The 12,572-nt window shown below is 40.4% G+C and overlaps 1 protein-coding gene across 1 annotated transcript in view; it reads left to right on the top strand.

Annotated features, from left to right (window-relative positions):
* The window catches only part of MYH15 (myosin heavy chain 15), a 127,895-nt gene that overhangs the window by 19,868 nt on the left and 95,455 nt on the right, over positions 1-12,572 (top strand). Inside the window, exons 10-11 of the mRNA XM_014792268.2 lie at positions 4,936-5,039; positions 6,582-6,720. Of these exons, the coding sequence (XP_014647754.2) occupies positions 4,936-5,039; positions 6,582-6,720 (243 nt within the window). The remainder of the gene's footprint in view (positions 1-4,935; positions 5,040-6,581; positions 6,721-12,572) is intronic.

The raw sequence follows: 12,572 nt of genomic DNA, 5'->3' as shown, positions 1-12,572 counted from the left end.
GCTCCTTTTCATGGTGAACACAGCTGAGTTTTGGAGAACGTTCGGCCATGCAGAAAGTAAAATTTAATGTTAGGATTACATGTAAAACAAAGCCTTGAATGAGAAAATACTCAATCTTAATGGGCCCTTTGCATCTCCTACTGGAGAGTGGGCTCTGGAAATGAATCTGCACGAAGGTTGACACCTATACTCTGAAACTGTGAAGCAGTTGGCTTTTGCCTTTAGAGTCCTGTCTATGCTACCCACTCCCACCCCTCCTGACAAGCTCTCCTGTTCTCCATGAGCCCATGATCTGGTCAAGAATATTCTATGTGGGCCCTTGCTGGCCTGGACAGTCTCTCTGTCCCTAATAGTGTCTCCTAAAAATGCATTCACTTTTTTTTTTCATTCTTGTAGGGCTGTTGCTTTTGGTAGAAATGAGATTAATTGAATAAAGGAATCCCTGTTTACATGATACTCCTCCAAGATAACCTCAAGCCTCATCCCAATTAAAATTCATTGCTCCTTGAAAATAATGTTGATAAGTCCCAGAGGGGAAGATGTTGGGCTAAAGGCCTTTCAGAGTTCCTCAAACATGCATGCATGTAGTCTGTACATCCTTTAGAGCCACAACTCAAAATTGAGCATAGCTGCTCAAGCAAATGGTTAGGCCAGGACAGCAGCCATATTTCTGGTTGTAAGGAGATAGAAGAAAGACCTATTAGGTGTACTTAATGACTTCTACAACCAATGCAAATGGAAGCAGGGAGGTGCTGAGGGAGAAGTTCATACACTGCATTCCGCCTTACTGCCAGCCCCCTCCTGAATCTTGACCCTGTCCTCCTCCTCGTCCTCTAGACCTCGGGCACATGGTGTTCTTCTCCCCGATCTCTCTTCTTCAGTGTTTGTCCAGTTGTTGAGCCTGCTTGGATGGAGGCAAGACCCTCCTTCTGTCTAGCATAAAGAAGGAAATGGAATCTCATCACAGTTTCGGACACAGGTTTGAGTAGGTGGGCCGGGCGTAGTCTAACAGACATACCAGAGACTATGTTCTCAATTCAATTCATCATTAATTTGATCCTGGACAGGTAGTGAGCCTTTCTAGGTTTCTGTCTTCCTGTACTCCACATAGAGAAAATAATGTCAAATGTAGCACCTTTGCTCATCATAACCAGGATGAAAATGATCAAAAATGACATAATAAACATGAGAGTAAAATGAAAAGTATATAAAAGGTCATGATTTAGAATGATCTGAAAGGTAATTCTTGGCAAAACAATCTTGGAAAGTAGATTTTTTTTTTAACAAAAACATGCCCCCACTCTAAAACACGCAGCATTTCCCGCACTGGTCAGGTGTGTGGTCCTCTAGCCTCCCTGAGGTAAAGGACCGTGTTATTTTTGTATCCTCACCTCCTCCCATAGTGTATGCCTATCGTAGAGAAAACAGGTTAAGTAAATGCTCTGATTTGAAAGACATGGAGATGATGCCTCTATTTGAGCTGTGAAGGAAGTGAAGGGACAGGACAGTCATGGGACCTAGGTGTCTGGCCTGGGTAGGGTGGTGACATTCACTGGCATAGGGAACCACAGAAAAAGAATGGCTTCAGAGCAGACATAGAAAACATCATAGATTCAATTTTGGTAGCACTGGTTTGAGCTACATCTGACCATCCACATTGAAATTGTCTAATGGGAAGTTAGAGATCTAGGTCTGGAGCGCAGAAAATAAATACAGATTTTAGAGTCATCAATAAAGCTATGAATGAACCTTGCAGAAGAAGATATCGGGATGTTCTTGACCTTTAGAATCGTGACAGTATTTCACACCACTGATTACTCCCTCCTCCTTGAAAATCTCTCCCCTTGGCTTCCAGTATACCTCCCTTCCTTGCTTCCCTCCTGAATCTCTGGGTGTTTCTTTGTGGGTTCCTCTCTTTCACCTAGCCCGTGATTTTAGAGTGCCCTGGGGCTCAGTCCTTGGGTCTATCTCCTGGTGACCTCATCTAGGCTGACAGTTTTAAAGATCATTTCTATCTGTTGACTGCCAAAGTTTGATCATGAGTCCGGACTTCTCTCCGGTATTCCAGACACAGAGCTAACTGACTCTTCTATTTCTCCTCTTGGTTTGGAGAAGGGCAAAATTATATGAGTCTTACAATGAAATTTACTTGTTACTGATTTTTTTATTCTCTTATAACCACTATTTTTTGAGAGTTTTGCACAGCGTAAAATGACATAATCATAGATTGCTATGTTTTAGGCTATACATAGGGTAAAAACTATGGGTTTTAAATGTTTGGGGAAATTCCTATGGAAAAAAGAGAGACATGTAGAAAAATCTCTAACAAGGTTAACGTGCATGCCCAAGGTCTTTTGAGATTTCAGTGTGTAAATTTCCCTTTAGCTTACACAAAAATAAAATAATTTAAAAGAAAAAAATTTGTCTAGAATTTTATAAGACAGAATCATATGGTATATGTATACTCTTTTTTATCTGGTTTATTTCACTCGGCATAATTATTTTGAGATTCTTCCATGCTGTAGCATGTATTCATAGTTCATTCACAGGCATCTCAAATTTAATGTGCATAAAACCTAGTACCTGAATGCCACCCCCAAGGCCTGCTGCTACCACAGCATCTCCCATGTCCACTGAGGCAGCTCTATCCTTCCACTTGCCTTGGCACAATCCCTTGGAGTTATCCTTGATTGTCTCTTTCTCCCACCTTATTCTCATTTGTTCCATCAGCAAATCCTATTGACCCTACTGTCAAAATCCAAGATCTGGCCAATTCTCACCAACTCTCTTGTTACTACTCTGGTCAGATACCACCATCTGTCTCCCGGATTACTCTACAGTCTCCTGCCTGGTATTCCTGCTTCCACCTGCCCCTCTGTCTTTAACCCAGCAGCCATGGTAAATTAACAACAACAACAAAATCAGATGACGTCACTCCTCTGCTCAAAACCCTCCCATGGCTTCCTGTCTCACAAACAGCATAAATGCCCAAATCCTCCTGATGGCCTGTGAGGCACTATGGCCTGGCCTCTCGATGCCTCTCTGACCTCATGACCTACTCCTTACTGCTTTCTTAATTTGCTCCTTCTTTGACCCACCTTAGCCAGGCAAAATGGTAGGGAAGCTCCCACCGCAGGGCCTTTGCCTTGGTGCTTTCCTCTTTCTAGAACATTCCTCCCCTACTCATCTCCATGGTTCTCTCCCTGAACTCTTTCAGGTCTTTACTCAAACGTCACCTGATGGAAGCCTTCCCTGATCACCCTATTAAAACTGCAACCCTGCATCTCCAATACTTTTTACCCCCTTTCCCTGCTTTCATTTTTCTTTGCAGCACTTATTACTATCTTACCTGCCACAATTTTCATATATTTTACTTTTTTTTTTTTTACTTGTCTCTTCCTGTTAGAATATAAACTTTATCAGGGCAGGAGCAGGGATGTTTTTTCACTGATGTATCTCTGAAACTTACAGTCATGCCTGGCACATTGTTTGATCTCTACAAATATTTGTTGATATAAAGTGAGGCATGAGGAAGAACATAAGGAGATTCCTGCAAAGTGTTAACATTTAAGGGAGTTTGAATCATCATTCAAGTAAATACTTTACAAAAATTATGGATTATATTTCTATTAAAAAATATATATGTCGTACTTGCCTTCAGCCTGATTCCTTTCGGCTAGCCCAATTTCTTTTTACTTCTTAGCTTTCATAAAATAGTTTTATGGAAGTATTATTGACATAAGTGTAAGTTTTGACATATGTATTCATGAGGTGAAACCATCACCACTATCAAGATAATGCATGTGTCCGTGCAAAATTTTTCTCGTGATGTTTTATAAGCCCTCTCTCATGCCCCTTCTCACTTCTTTGAGCCCTCCCCTCCCCACCCGGTCCCTAGGCAACCACTAATATACTTTTGTCACTATAGATTAGATTGCATTTTGTAGAACTTTATAAGACAAAATCATACAGTATATACTCTTTTTTGTCTGGCTTATTTCACTCAACATAGTTATTTTGAGATTCTTCCATGTTGTAGCATGTATTCATAGTTCATTCCTTTGTTTGCTGAGTAATAATCCAGTGTATAGATTGACAACGGTTTGTTAACTGTTGATGGACATTTAGGTTATTTCCAAATAGATCTGCTATGAATATTTGCATAGCCTAATTTCTTTGTTTCTGAGATTTGGGTTCAGGATAACAGAGCTTCACTTCATTGAGTGATAAACAGAAAAACCAGATCAGCTCAAAGACACTCCACTGCGAGTGAGTGTTAGGCATTAAGAGGTTAGTGTGATTTGGCCGAGAGAGTGGCCGCTGTGCTACCGACAGCCTGCCTGGGCTTCAGCCTGTGTTATGTTTCCGACTAAGTGAGTCATGTCAGGCGTCTCAGACATATCAGAGGAGCAGCACTGAACACAGTAACTGATTTATGGGTCCCTTGAAAGACAGAGTCAGCCTCCTAATAGGGCGGACATGATGTGACAGGATTACACTGCTAATGTTGCCTGGGTGCTGACCCCAGGGCCTGCCTGCTCCCTAGCCTTTGAAGCTCAGGCCTGTTATACTTATAATTTTACAAAACATTTTTTGTTTTCGCCCTCAACCACGTATCTAGGCCAAATTCCTGTTTTCAAAATTTGGCCAACGCACATTATCTGTTTTTTCCACACCAGTTCAAGCTGCTGCAATTGCATCTGCTTTCAGACTTGGCCAGACTGGTTTTCTCTTGGGAGGCATTAACACACGACTGACAAGTTAATGGAGGGCAAAAATTGATTGCAGAGGTTTGGGTGTAGAATATGGATTTGATTTTGGCTTGTTTACAAGTATGCTATGCGCTGTAAGAGTAAACTGTGAATATTGGTCAGTTATTTTCTAAAGCCTCGTGGATTTCTTTAAGCTGTTTAACTGATGCTTTTCCTGCTGCAGACATGCTCCTGGTGTCTGAGAATCCCTCTGACTTTCCCTTCTGCTCTCATGGAGTAGTTGCTGTGGAGAGCTTGGACGATGCCAAAGAATTGCGGGCCACAGATGTAAGGCTTGTTGGTTATCAGAGCAAAGTCTGGTAATAACAATGAGAAATGAAATAAAGCATCTTAGGTCTCCTTTCTTCCAAAGGGTCCTGGAGAAGTGACCTTCCTTCCCCTGGGGGTGGAGGGTGGAAGGAACCTCTCCAGGGCTGCTTCTGTCCAAAGTTGACTTATTTATTGTAACAATGCACCTTGCCAGTGTAGTAATTTTGGAACATACGGAAAAGTGGGAAGATGTTTCAACTCAGTGGCGGCCACTGTTTTTATTTGGTATATATCATTACATTCTTTATTCTTTTTTTCAATTTAGGGTTGCTGTTATATAGTTGTTTGGTGTTTTTTTTTTTTTTTAATAAAAGATCATAATCATACTGCATACACTATTTGGTATATAGAGTTTACTTTTTCAGTTAATCTTAGAAGCACTTTCAGTGTTATTACAAACTCTTCATAAACATTTAAATGAATACTTAATATTTTATCTGTCATTTGTTCTGTAGTTTATTTAGCCATTCTCCTATTGTTAGCTTCAAAGTTTTTTTTCTACTGTGGTGAATGTCTTTCTAGGTAAATTCTTTTTTTGTGTATCAGATTCACCTTATGCTAAATTAATCCCTTTTTTTCTTATTCACATTTAAAAAATCTATAGTCTTGCCTGCTTACCAAAAAGATTTGAGGCATCTTACAATGAATGATCTGTCTAGAATGATCATTAAAATAGAAAATCACAATTATGAAAAGAAGGAAGCATAGTTATTATAATCATTTCATTTAATATTAAAATTCCCTGGCAACTGAAACAAAAAGAAAAAACCCATTCATTCAACTTTCAACACATAATTTTTTAATTGAATATAATTTTATAAATCTTAATGTAATTTCCTAAAAGTGAAATTACTAAGTAAGGATTATGAATTTTTTATAGTCTCTTGATACATATTCTAAAGTAACCACTGGAAAGACTGTAGCAATTTCTAACCTCCTGGGTATGTGAGAACACACATCGTACCACGTGCAGTGCCTCCTTAGGATGTAGTTCCTTGGTGACATCGTTTTTCTTTTCTTAAACACTTCCTTTCACCAGTCTTTGAAATGTGTCTGCTCTGGAATAAAGTTGGGAGAACATATGGGATCCCAGAAATAAGCAACCCATCAGATATGGTGCTACTTTCTGCTGTAACCGTGAAAGGAAGACAATTTACCTCATATAGTCAGTTAATGATGTGTTGCTGGAAGGGAGAGGAGGGGAGCAGGGCATTGAAGGAAAGTTCTAAAACTACTGGAAATTAAACAAGCCAAGTCTTGTGCCTTCCTAGTTTTCTTTTAAAGGAATAAGCAGACTGCAGGTGACCTAGTGCCAACAGGGCCAGATTTGCATTGCTTTGAACAGAGCTGTCCCACCTTGGGGCTGTGGCAGTCTGTCTCCTTCCCTTCGGCAGCCCACAGCCCGCAGAGTACAGGGAGGTGTGACACACAGCAGGGGTGAGGCGCTTACTGCAGCCATTAGGCAAATGAAGACACGGCCATCTGTTTCTCTTCTTACAGCAAGCCATGGACGTCTTGGGCTTTCTTCCTGATGAGAAGTATGGATCCTATAAACTCACCGGAGCTATCATGCACTTAGGAAACATGAGATTTAAACAGAAACCCAGAGAAGAGCAAGTGGAAGCAGATGGCACGGAAAGTAAGAATTCCTTCGAAGACGTGGCATTTACTCTCCCAATCCCTGACCCCAGACCTGCTGCCCTTTTCCTTGCAGTTGACCTCGCCTCTTGTTTTTTGGAAACTGTTGAAATTAATCAGCAATCTCTCTCTATTGCTGTTCCTCAAAATTATTCTCTCAGTCATCATTTTGAGGTAGAATCCTTACATCTCAGAATAAGAAGCATTCTGTAATTAATTATTGGTGATACCAGTAAATTTGCTCAACTTGGGTGCTATAGGATTGACTAAGACATAGCCTGCCTTCAGCACATAGACTGTTGAGAAAAACCGAGAGAGGAGCAAATTATCGTAAGATGTACTAAGTAACACAATGGAGGTGTGAACAAAGATGGTCAGAATTCCAAAGGTGGGGTTTCCACTGGGTTGAGACCACAATGGCTTCATTTCTCTTTGTTTTTTGTTCACATTTAAAAAATCTGTAGTGTTGCCTCCTTACCAAAAAGATTTGAGGCATCTTAAAATGAATGATCTGTGTAGAATGATCATTAAAATAGAAAATCACGATTATGAAAAGAAGAAAGTGTAGTTATTATAATTATTTCACTTAATATTAAAATTCCTGGCAACTGAAACAAAAAGGGAAAACCCATTCATCCGAATCTTTCAACAAATAATCTTTTTAATTTTATATTTTCAATTGTATAATATATATAACATAAAATCTACCATTTAAACTATTTTCAAGTGTACAGGTTAGTGGCATTAAGTACATTTCACATTGTTATGCAACCATCACCACTATTCATCTCCAGAACTTTTTCATCATCCCAAACTGAAACTCTGTACCTATTAAACACTAACTTCCTATTACCCCCTTTCCCCAACTCCTGGCAACCATATTCTACTTTCCGTCTCTATGAATTTGACTACTCTAGGTGCCTCATGTAAATGTAATCATACAATATTTGTCCTTTTGTATCTGGCTTATTTCACTTAGCATAACGTCTTCAAGATTCATCCATGTTGTAGTATGTGTCAGAATTTCGTTCCTTTTCAAGACTGAATAATATTCCATTGTATGTATATTTCACATTTTATTTATCCATTCATCCATTTATGGGCACTTGAGTTGCTTCCACTTTTCACTACTGTGAATAATGCTGCTGTGAACATTGGTTTTCAAATATTTGTTTGAGTCCCTGCTTTCAATTCTTTTGTAAATGTACCCAGAAGTAGAATTGTTGGATTAAATGGTAGTTTTATGTTTAATTTTTTGAGGAAACACCATGCTATTTTCCACAGTGGCTGCACCATTTTACATTCCCACCAGTAATGCACAAGTTTTCCAATTTTTCCACATCCTTGCCAATATTTGTTGTTTTCTGGAGTTTTCTGATAATATAGCCATCCTAATGGGTATGAGAAGGTATCTCATTGTGGTTTTGATTCGCATTTCCCTAATGATTAGTGATGTTGAGTATCTTTTCATGTGCATATTGGCCATTTGTATATCTTCTTTGGAGAAATGTCTATTCAAGTCCTTTGTCCATTTTGAATTTGGTTGTTTCTTTTTTGGTGAGGAAGCTTGGCCCTGAGCTAACATCTGTTGCCAATCTTCCTCTATTTTGTATGTGGGACGCCACCACAGCATGGCTTGATGCGTGGTATGTAGATTGCCCGGGATCTGAACCTGCAAATCCTGAGCCGCTGAAGCATAGCGTGTGAACTTAACCACTATGCCACCAGGCTGGCCCAAATTTGCTTGGAATAATGATCATAATCATATTGCATACACTATTTAGTATATAGAGTTTACTTTTTCAATTAATCTTATAAGCATTTTCAGTGTTATTACAAACTCTTCATAAACATTTAAATGAATACTTAATATTTTATCAGTCATTTGTTCCATAGTCTGTTTAGCTATTCTCCTATCGTTAGCTTCAACGTTTTTTTTTCTACTGTGGTGAATGTCTTTCTAGGTAGAATCTAACTCTTCATCTCACCCTGCCCCTGCTACCAACTCTTCACTTCTCAGTCTTCTTAATAAATGTCAACTGGATTCTCCCAGTGGCCCTAACTCAAATCTCAGGGTCATCCTGAACTCCTCTCTTTCTTGTTGTCTCTACCTTTAAATGCATGTAAAACTCACAACTACTCACCATGACCATGTCCACTGCCACCACCTAGCCCCAGACACCATTTCTTACCAGATTATTGCAATAACCTCCCTACTGGTCCCCTTTTCTCCATCCATGTCCCGGTACTGATAGTTCTGCACATAGCAGCCAGCGGTGATCCTTTCATAGTGTGTCAGTCTATGTCTTCTCCTCTGCTCTAGACTCACCAATGGATCCCACCATAACTCAAAATAAGTTCCCAGTCCTCATCATAGCCTCCTTGTCCTCTTTGATACCTCTCTAAATCTGTCTCTAATCCCTTCTCCTACTGTGCTATTGTGATTTGTAAGAAGAAATTTATATTTGGTCTTTGTCCAGTTTCTGGCACAGAGCTCCTAAAACCCTTGGTATATCCTAAGTGGTGAGAGTAATGAAGGTGTCTTTTGTTATGTTAATGAGGTGACTTTCAGACTGCACCTAAGGTTGGGGGCTGGTCACCACAGACACCAACCATGTGATTAGAGAGTTGGAATTTACAGTCCCACCCACCCCTTCCAACCTCTCACTCCTGGGAGAGGAGAGGGGCTCGAGATTTAATCAACCATGCCTATGTATTGAAGCCTCCATAAAAACCCAAAAGGACAGGATTTGGAGAACTTCCAACTTGGTGGAGATTTAGGGAGAGTGGCATGCCTGGAGAGGGCATGGAAGCCTGGTGCCCCTGCCTCATACCTTTCCCTGCACATCTCTTCCATCTGGCTGTTCCTGAGTTATATCCTTTTATAATAAACTGTTGATCTGGTAAGTAAAATGTTTCTCTGAGTTCTGTGAGCCTCTAGCAAATTAATTGAACCTGAGGAGGGGGTCATTGGAACTTCTGATCTATAGCTGGTTGGTCAGTAGCTCAAGTGACAACCCGGACTTGTGATTGGCTTCTGAAGCAGGGAGGCGCCGTCTTATAGGACTGAACCCTTAACCTCTGGAATCTGATGCTATCTCCAGGTAGAAAGAGTCAGAATTGAGTTGAATTGTAGAACACCCAGCTGGTGTCACAGAATTGCTTGGTGTGGACCCCACCCCGCACCCCCACCATGGGAATTGGGTTCGGAACCTTCACCCACTATTTACCCTTCTCTCCATCCCCTCCACTCAGCCCCGCTGGTCTCTTGGCTCTTCTGGGAGCATGCCAGCACCCCTGTTGCAGGATGTTTTCACTGATTCCTCTTTCTTTCTGGAACTCCCTTTTCCCAGGTATCCTCATGGCTTACTCTCTCACTTTATTAAGGTGCCGTCTTGGATGTTACCTTATCAGAAAAGCCTTCCCTGGCCACCCCCACCACTTTCCCATCACTCTCATCCCCTTACCCTAAATATTTTTCTTCATGTCATTCATACAGCTATTTTTTATTGACTATCCTACTCCTCAGTCCCCATCAGATGTAAACTCCGTAAGAGCAGAGACCTAATTTGGTGTGTTCACTGCTGTTTTTCTAGGTTTTAAAACAGTACCTGGCACATAGTAGTAGGTAATTATCTGTTAAATGAATCCTACTTACTCAGGGACAATCACTGTTAATGCCACAGGATGTATCTTTCATATCTTTTTTCTAGCTGATTATGCACAGGTAACTTTTTAAAATAAAAAAAATGTGATTCTACTCTTTGTGTTGTTTCATTTAGATTTTTTCACTAAATTATATGTGACCGTCTTTCTTCTTGTCTGCAATATCCTTATAGATGGCTACAAAAAATTCCAGTTTATGGATATATCATAATTAATTTAAATATCTCTTATTATTGAATGCTGAATTTTTTTCTACATTGTTGCCATCATGAACAAAACCTTGGTGAACATCCTTATAGATTCAAACATATATATATTATTTTCTTAGAATGAACTTCTGGAAGTAATTTTTTCTTTCAAACTGCCCTATATTTTACCACTTATATTCCCACCAGCAGCATATGAGAGTGACTTTCTCACTGACTTCACCAACATTAGCAGTTATCATTTTTCTCTTGCCAATTAGCTAGGTTTTGTTTTACACTTAAATATTAATAAAGTTAATTTTTTTGTATGTTATTACCTATTTGTATTGTTTCTTCTTTTGGATTTTTGTTTCTATCCTTAGCCCATTTTTAAAATTGAGGTGCTGGATTTTTCTTATTGATTTCTAAGGGCTCTTAATATATGAAGTTTTGGTCATTTTTTCCCAGTTAATCATTTAGGAAGGAAGTGAAGGAGCTAGACAGGGGGAGAGGAGGGTGGAAAGGGAAGGACACCCAGACCTGAGGGGGCATCCTTGCCTTTACCTCTTTCTAGGGTTCCAACCCCACATTTCTACCTTTTTGCTGCATACTCCTGGTTCCCCTAAACTCTGCATGGCTAAACTCAGTGTATCACCTTCTCCCCCACGTGATGTCTTCCTCTCGACTTTTCATATTCACTTCTCTCTGCTCTTCTGTCTGCTCTCGGGCTGGAAACCTCTTAGTTGTGTTTCTCAGCCTCTCCTTTCCCCTTTCCTGTTACTAGTTTAGACCTGAGCCACCTTTCACTTGGGCGTCTTGCAATGGGTTCACTTTCTCTGTACTCTGTCCCCTCTGGTCTGTCTTGCACACTTCCACAAAATTCACCGTTCTGAAGCCCGACTCTGCGCCATTTCTCTGCTCAGAGCTCCTTTAACATTTCCCCATTATTTGAGTAATACCTTATAGTGACATCAGATGTCATCTATGACCAGAAATCACCCGCTTTTCTGTTTATTGCTTGCTCCCTGACTGACTGGTTCAATTTGTCTTCTCTGACCACCCCTGTGCTCTCCTGCCTCTGCGCCTTTACCTCATGCAATTCTCTGTCTCAGAAGTTCTTGTTCCTGTGTTGGCCTGTCAAAACCCTCCTCATCTGTCAAGGCTCAGATCAAATGCTGTTTCTCTTTTGGAACTTCCCTGGTCATGCAGTCTAGAAGGGATCTCTGCCTATTTCAGACTTTCCTAATTCTCGATTTCTTTGTCTCTCATGCAGTAGTTTTACTGACCCACTATTTTTGCCTGTTTTTTAATTCACTCTCATGGATTATAAACTCCTTGATGCCAAGGATTTTTTGTCTTGTTTGTCTTCTCACCATGGCATCTAGCACCAGGCCTTGCACACAGCAAGTGCTCAGTAAACTTTGTTCAATAAATTAACAAAATGTGCACAGCTCAGAAATCATATTCTAACCCTACCTAAAAGACTAATTGAATGCCATTGTCACAACCCCTCTTTTAGATTAGCCAGATTGTGGATTGACAAAACTGGATTTTGTTCCTTTCTTTATATCTGGTTATTTACAGATGGGACTGAACTGGGATAGAATTGTAAAGTTCAAAAGGATTGTCTTTTGTTTTTCTCGCCCTCGTTACCTGTTCTCAGGTGGGTCAGACCTTGTTCTCTCCACCTTCTTGACTTCACAATGTAGTTACCAAACCTGGATACCATTCTCCCAACGGTAGTATTCAAACTTGGCTGCATATTGGAATAACCTGAGGAGCTTTTAAATATCTGAAGCTCAGGCCTCACCCAGACCAAAGAAAACCAGTCTCTGGGGGTGGTTTCAGGCATCGGTGTTTGCTTTTACAACATGCCAGGGGACCCCAGTTTGCAGTCAAGGTTGAGGACCACTGTAACAAGCACTCTGTTCTCAACCCTTCCTGTATATCAGAATCTCCCGGGGAACCTGGTGAAAATAGGCCCAGACCCTAACCTCTGTCA

Source organism: Ceratotherium simum, chromosome 15 (assembly GCF_057802395.1).
Source record: "Ceratotherium simum simum isolate JZ-2026a chromosome 15, ASM5780239v1, whole genome shotgun sequence".
NCBI classification, from domain to species: Eukaryota; Metazoa; Chordata; class Mammalia; order Perissodactyla; family Rhinocerotidae; genus Ceratotherium; species Ceratotherium simum.
The sequence above is the reverse complement of the archived record's forward strand: the minus strand, read 5'-3'. Positions and strand labels throughout refer to the sequence as shown.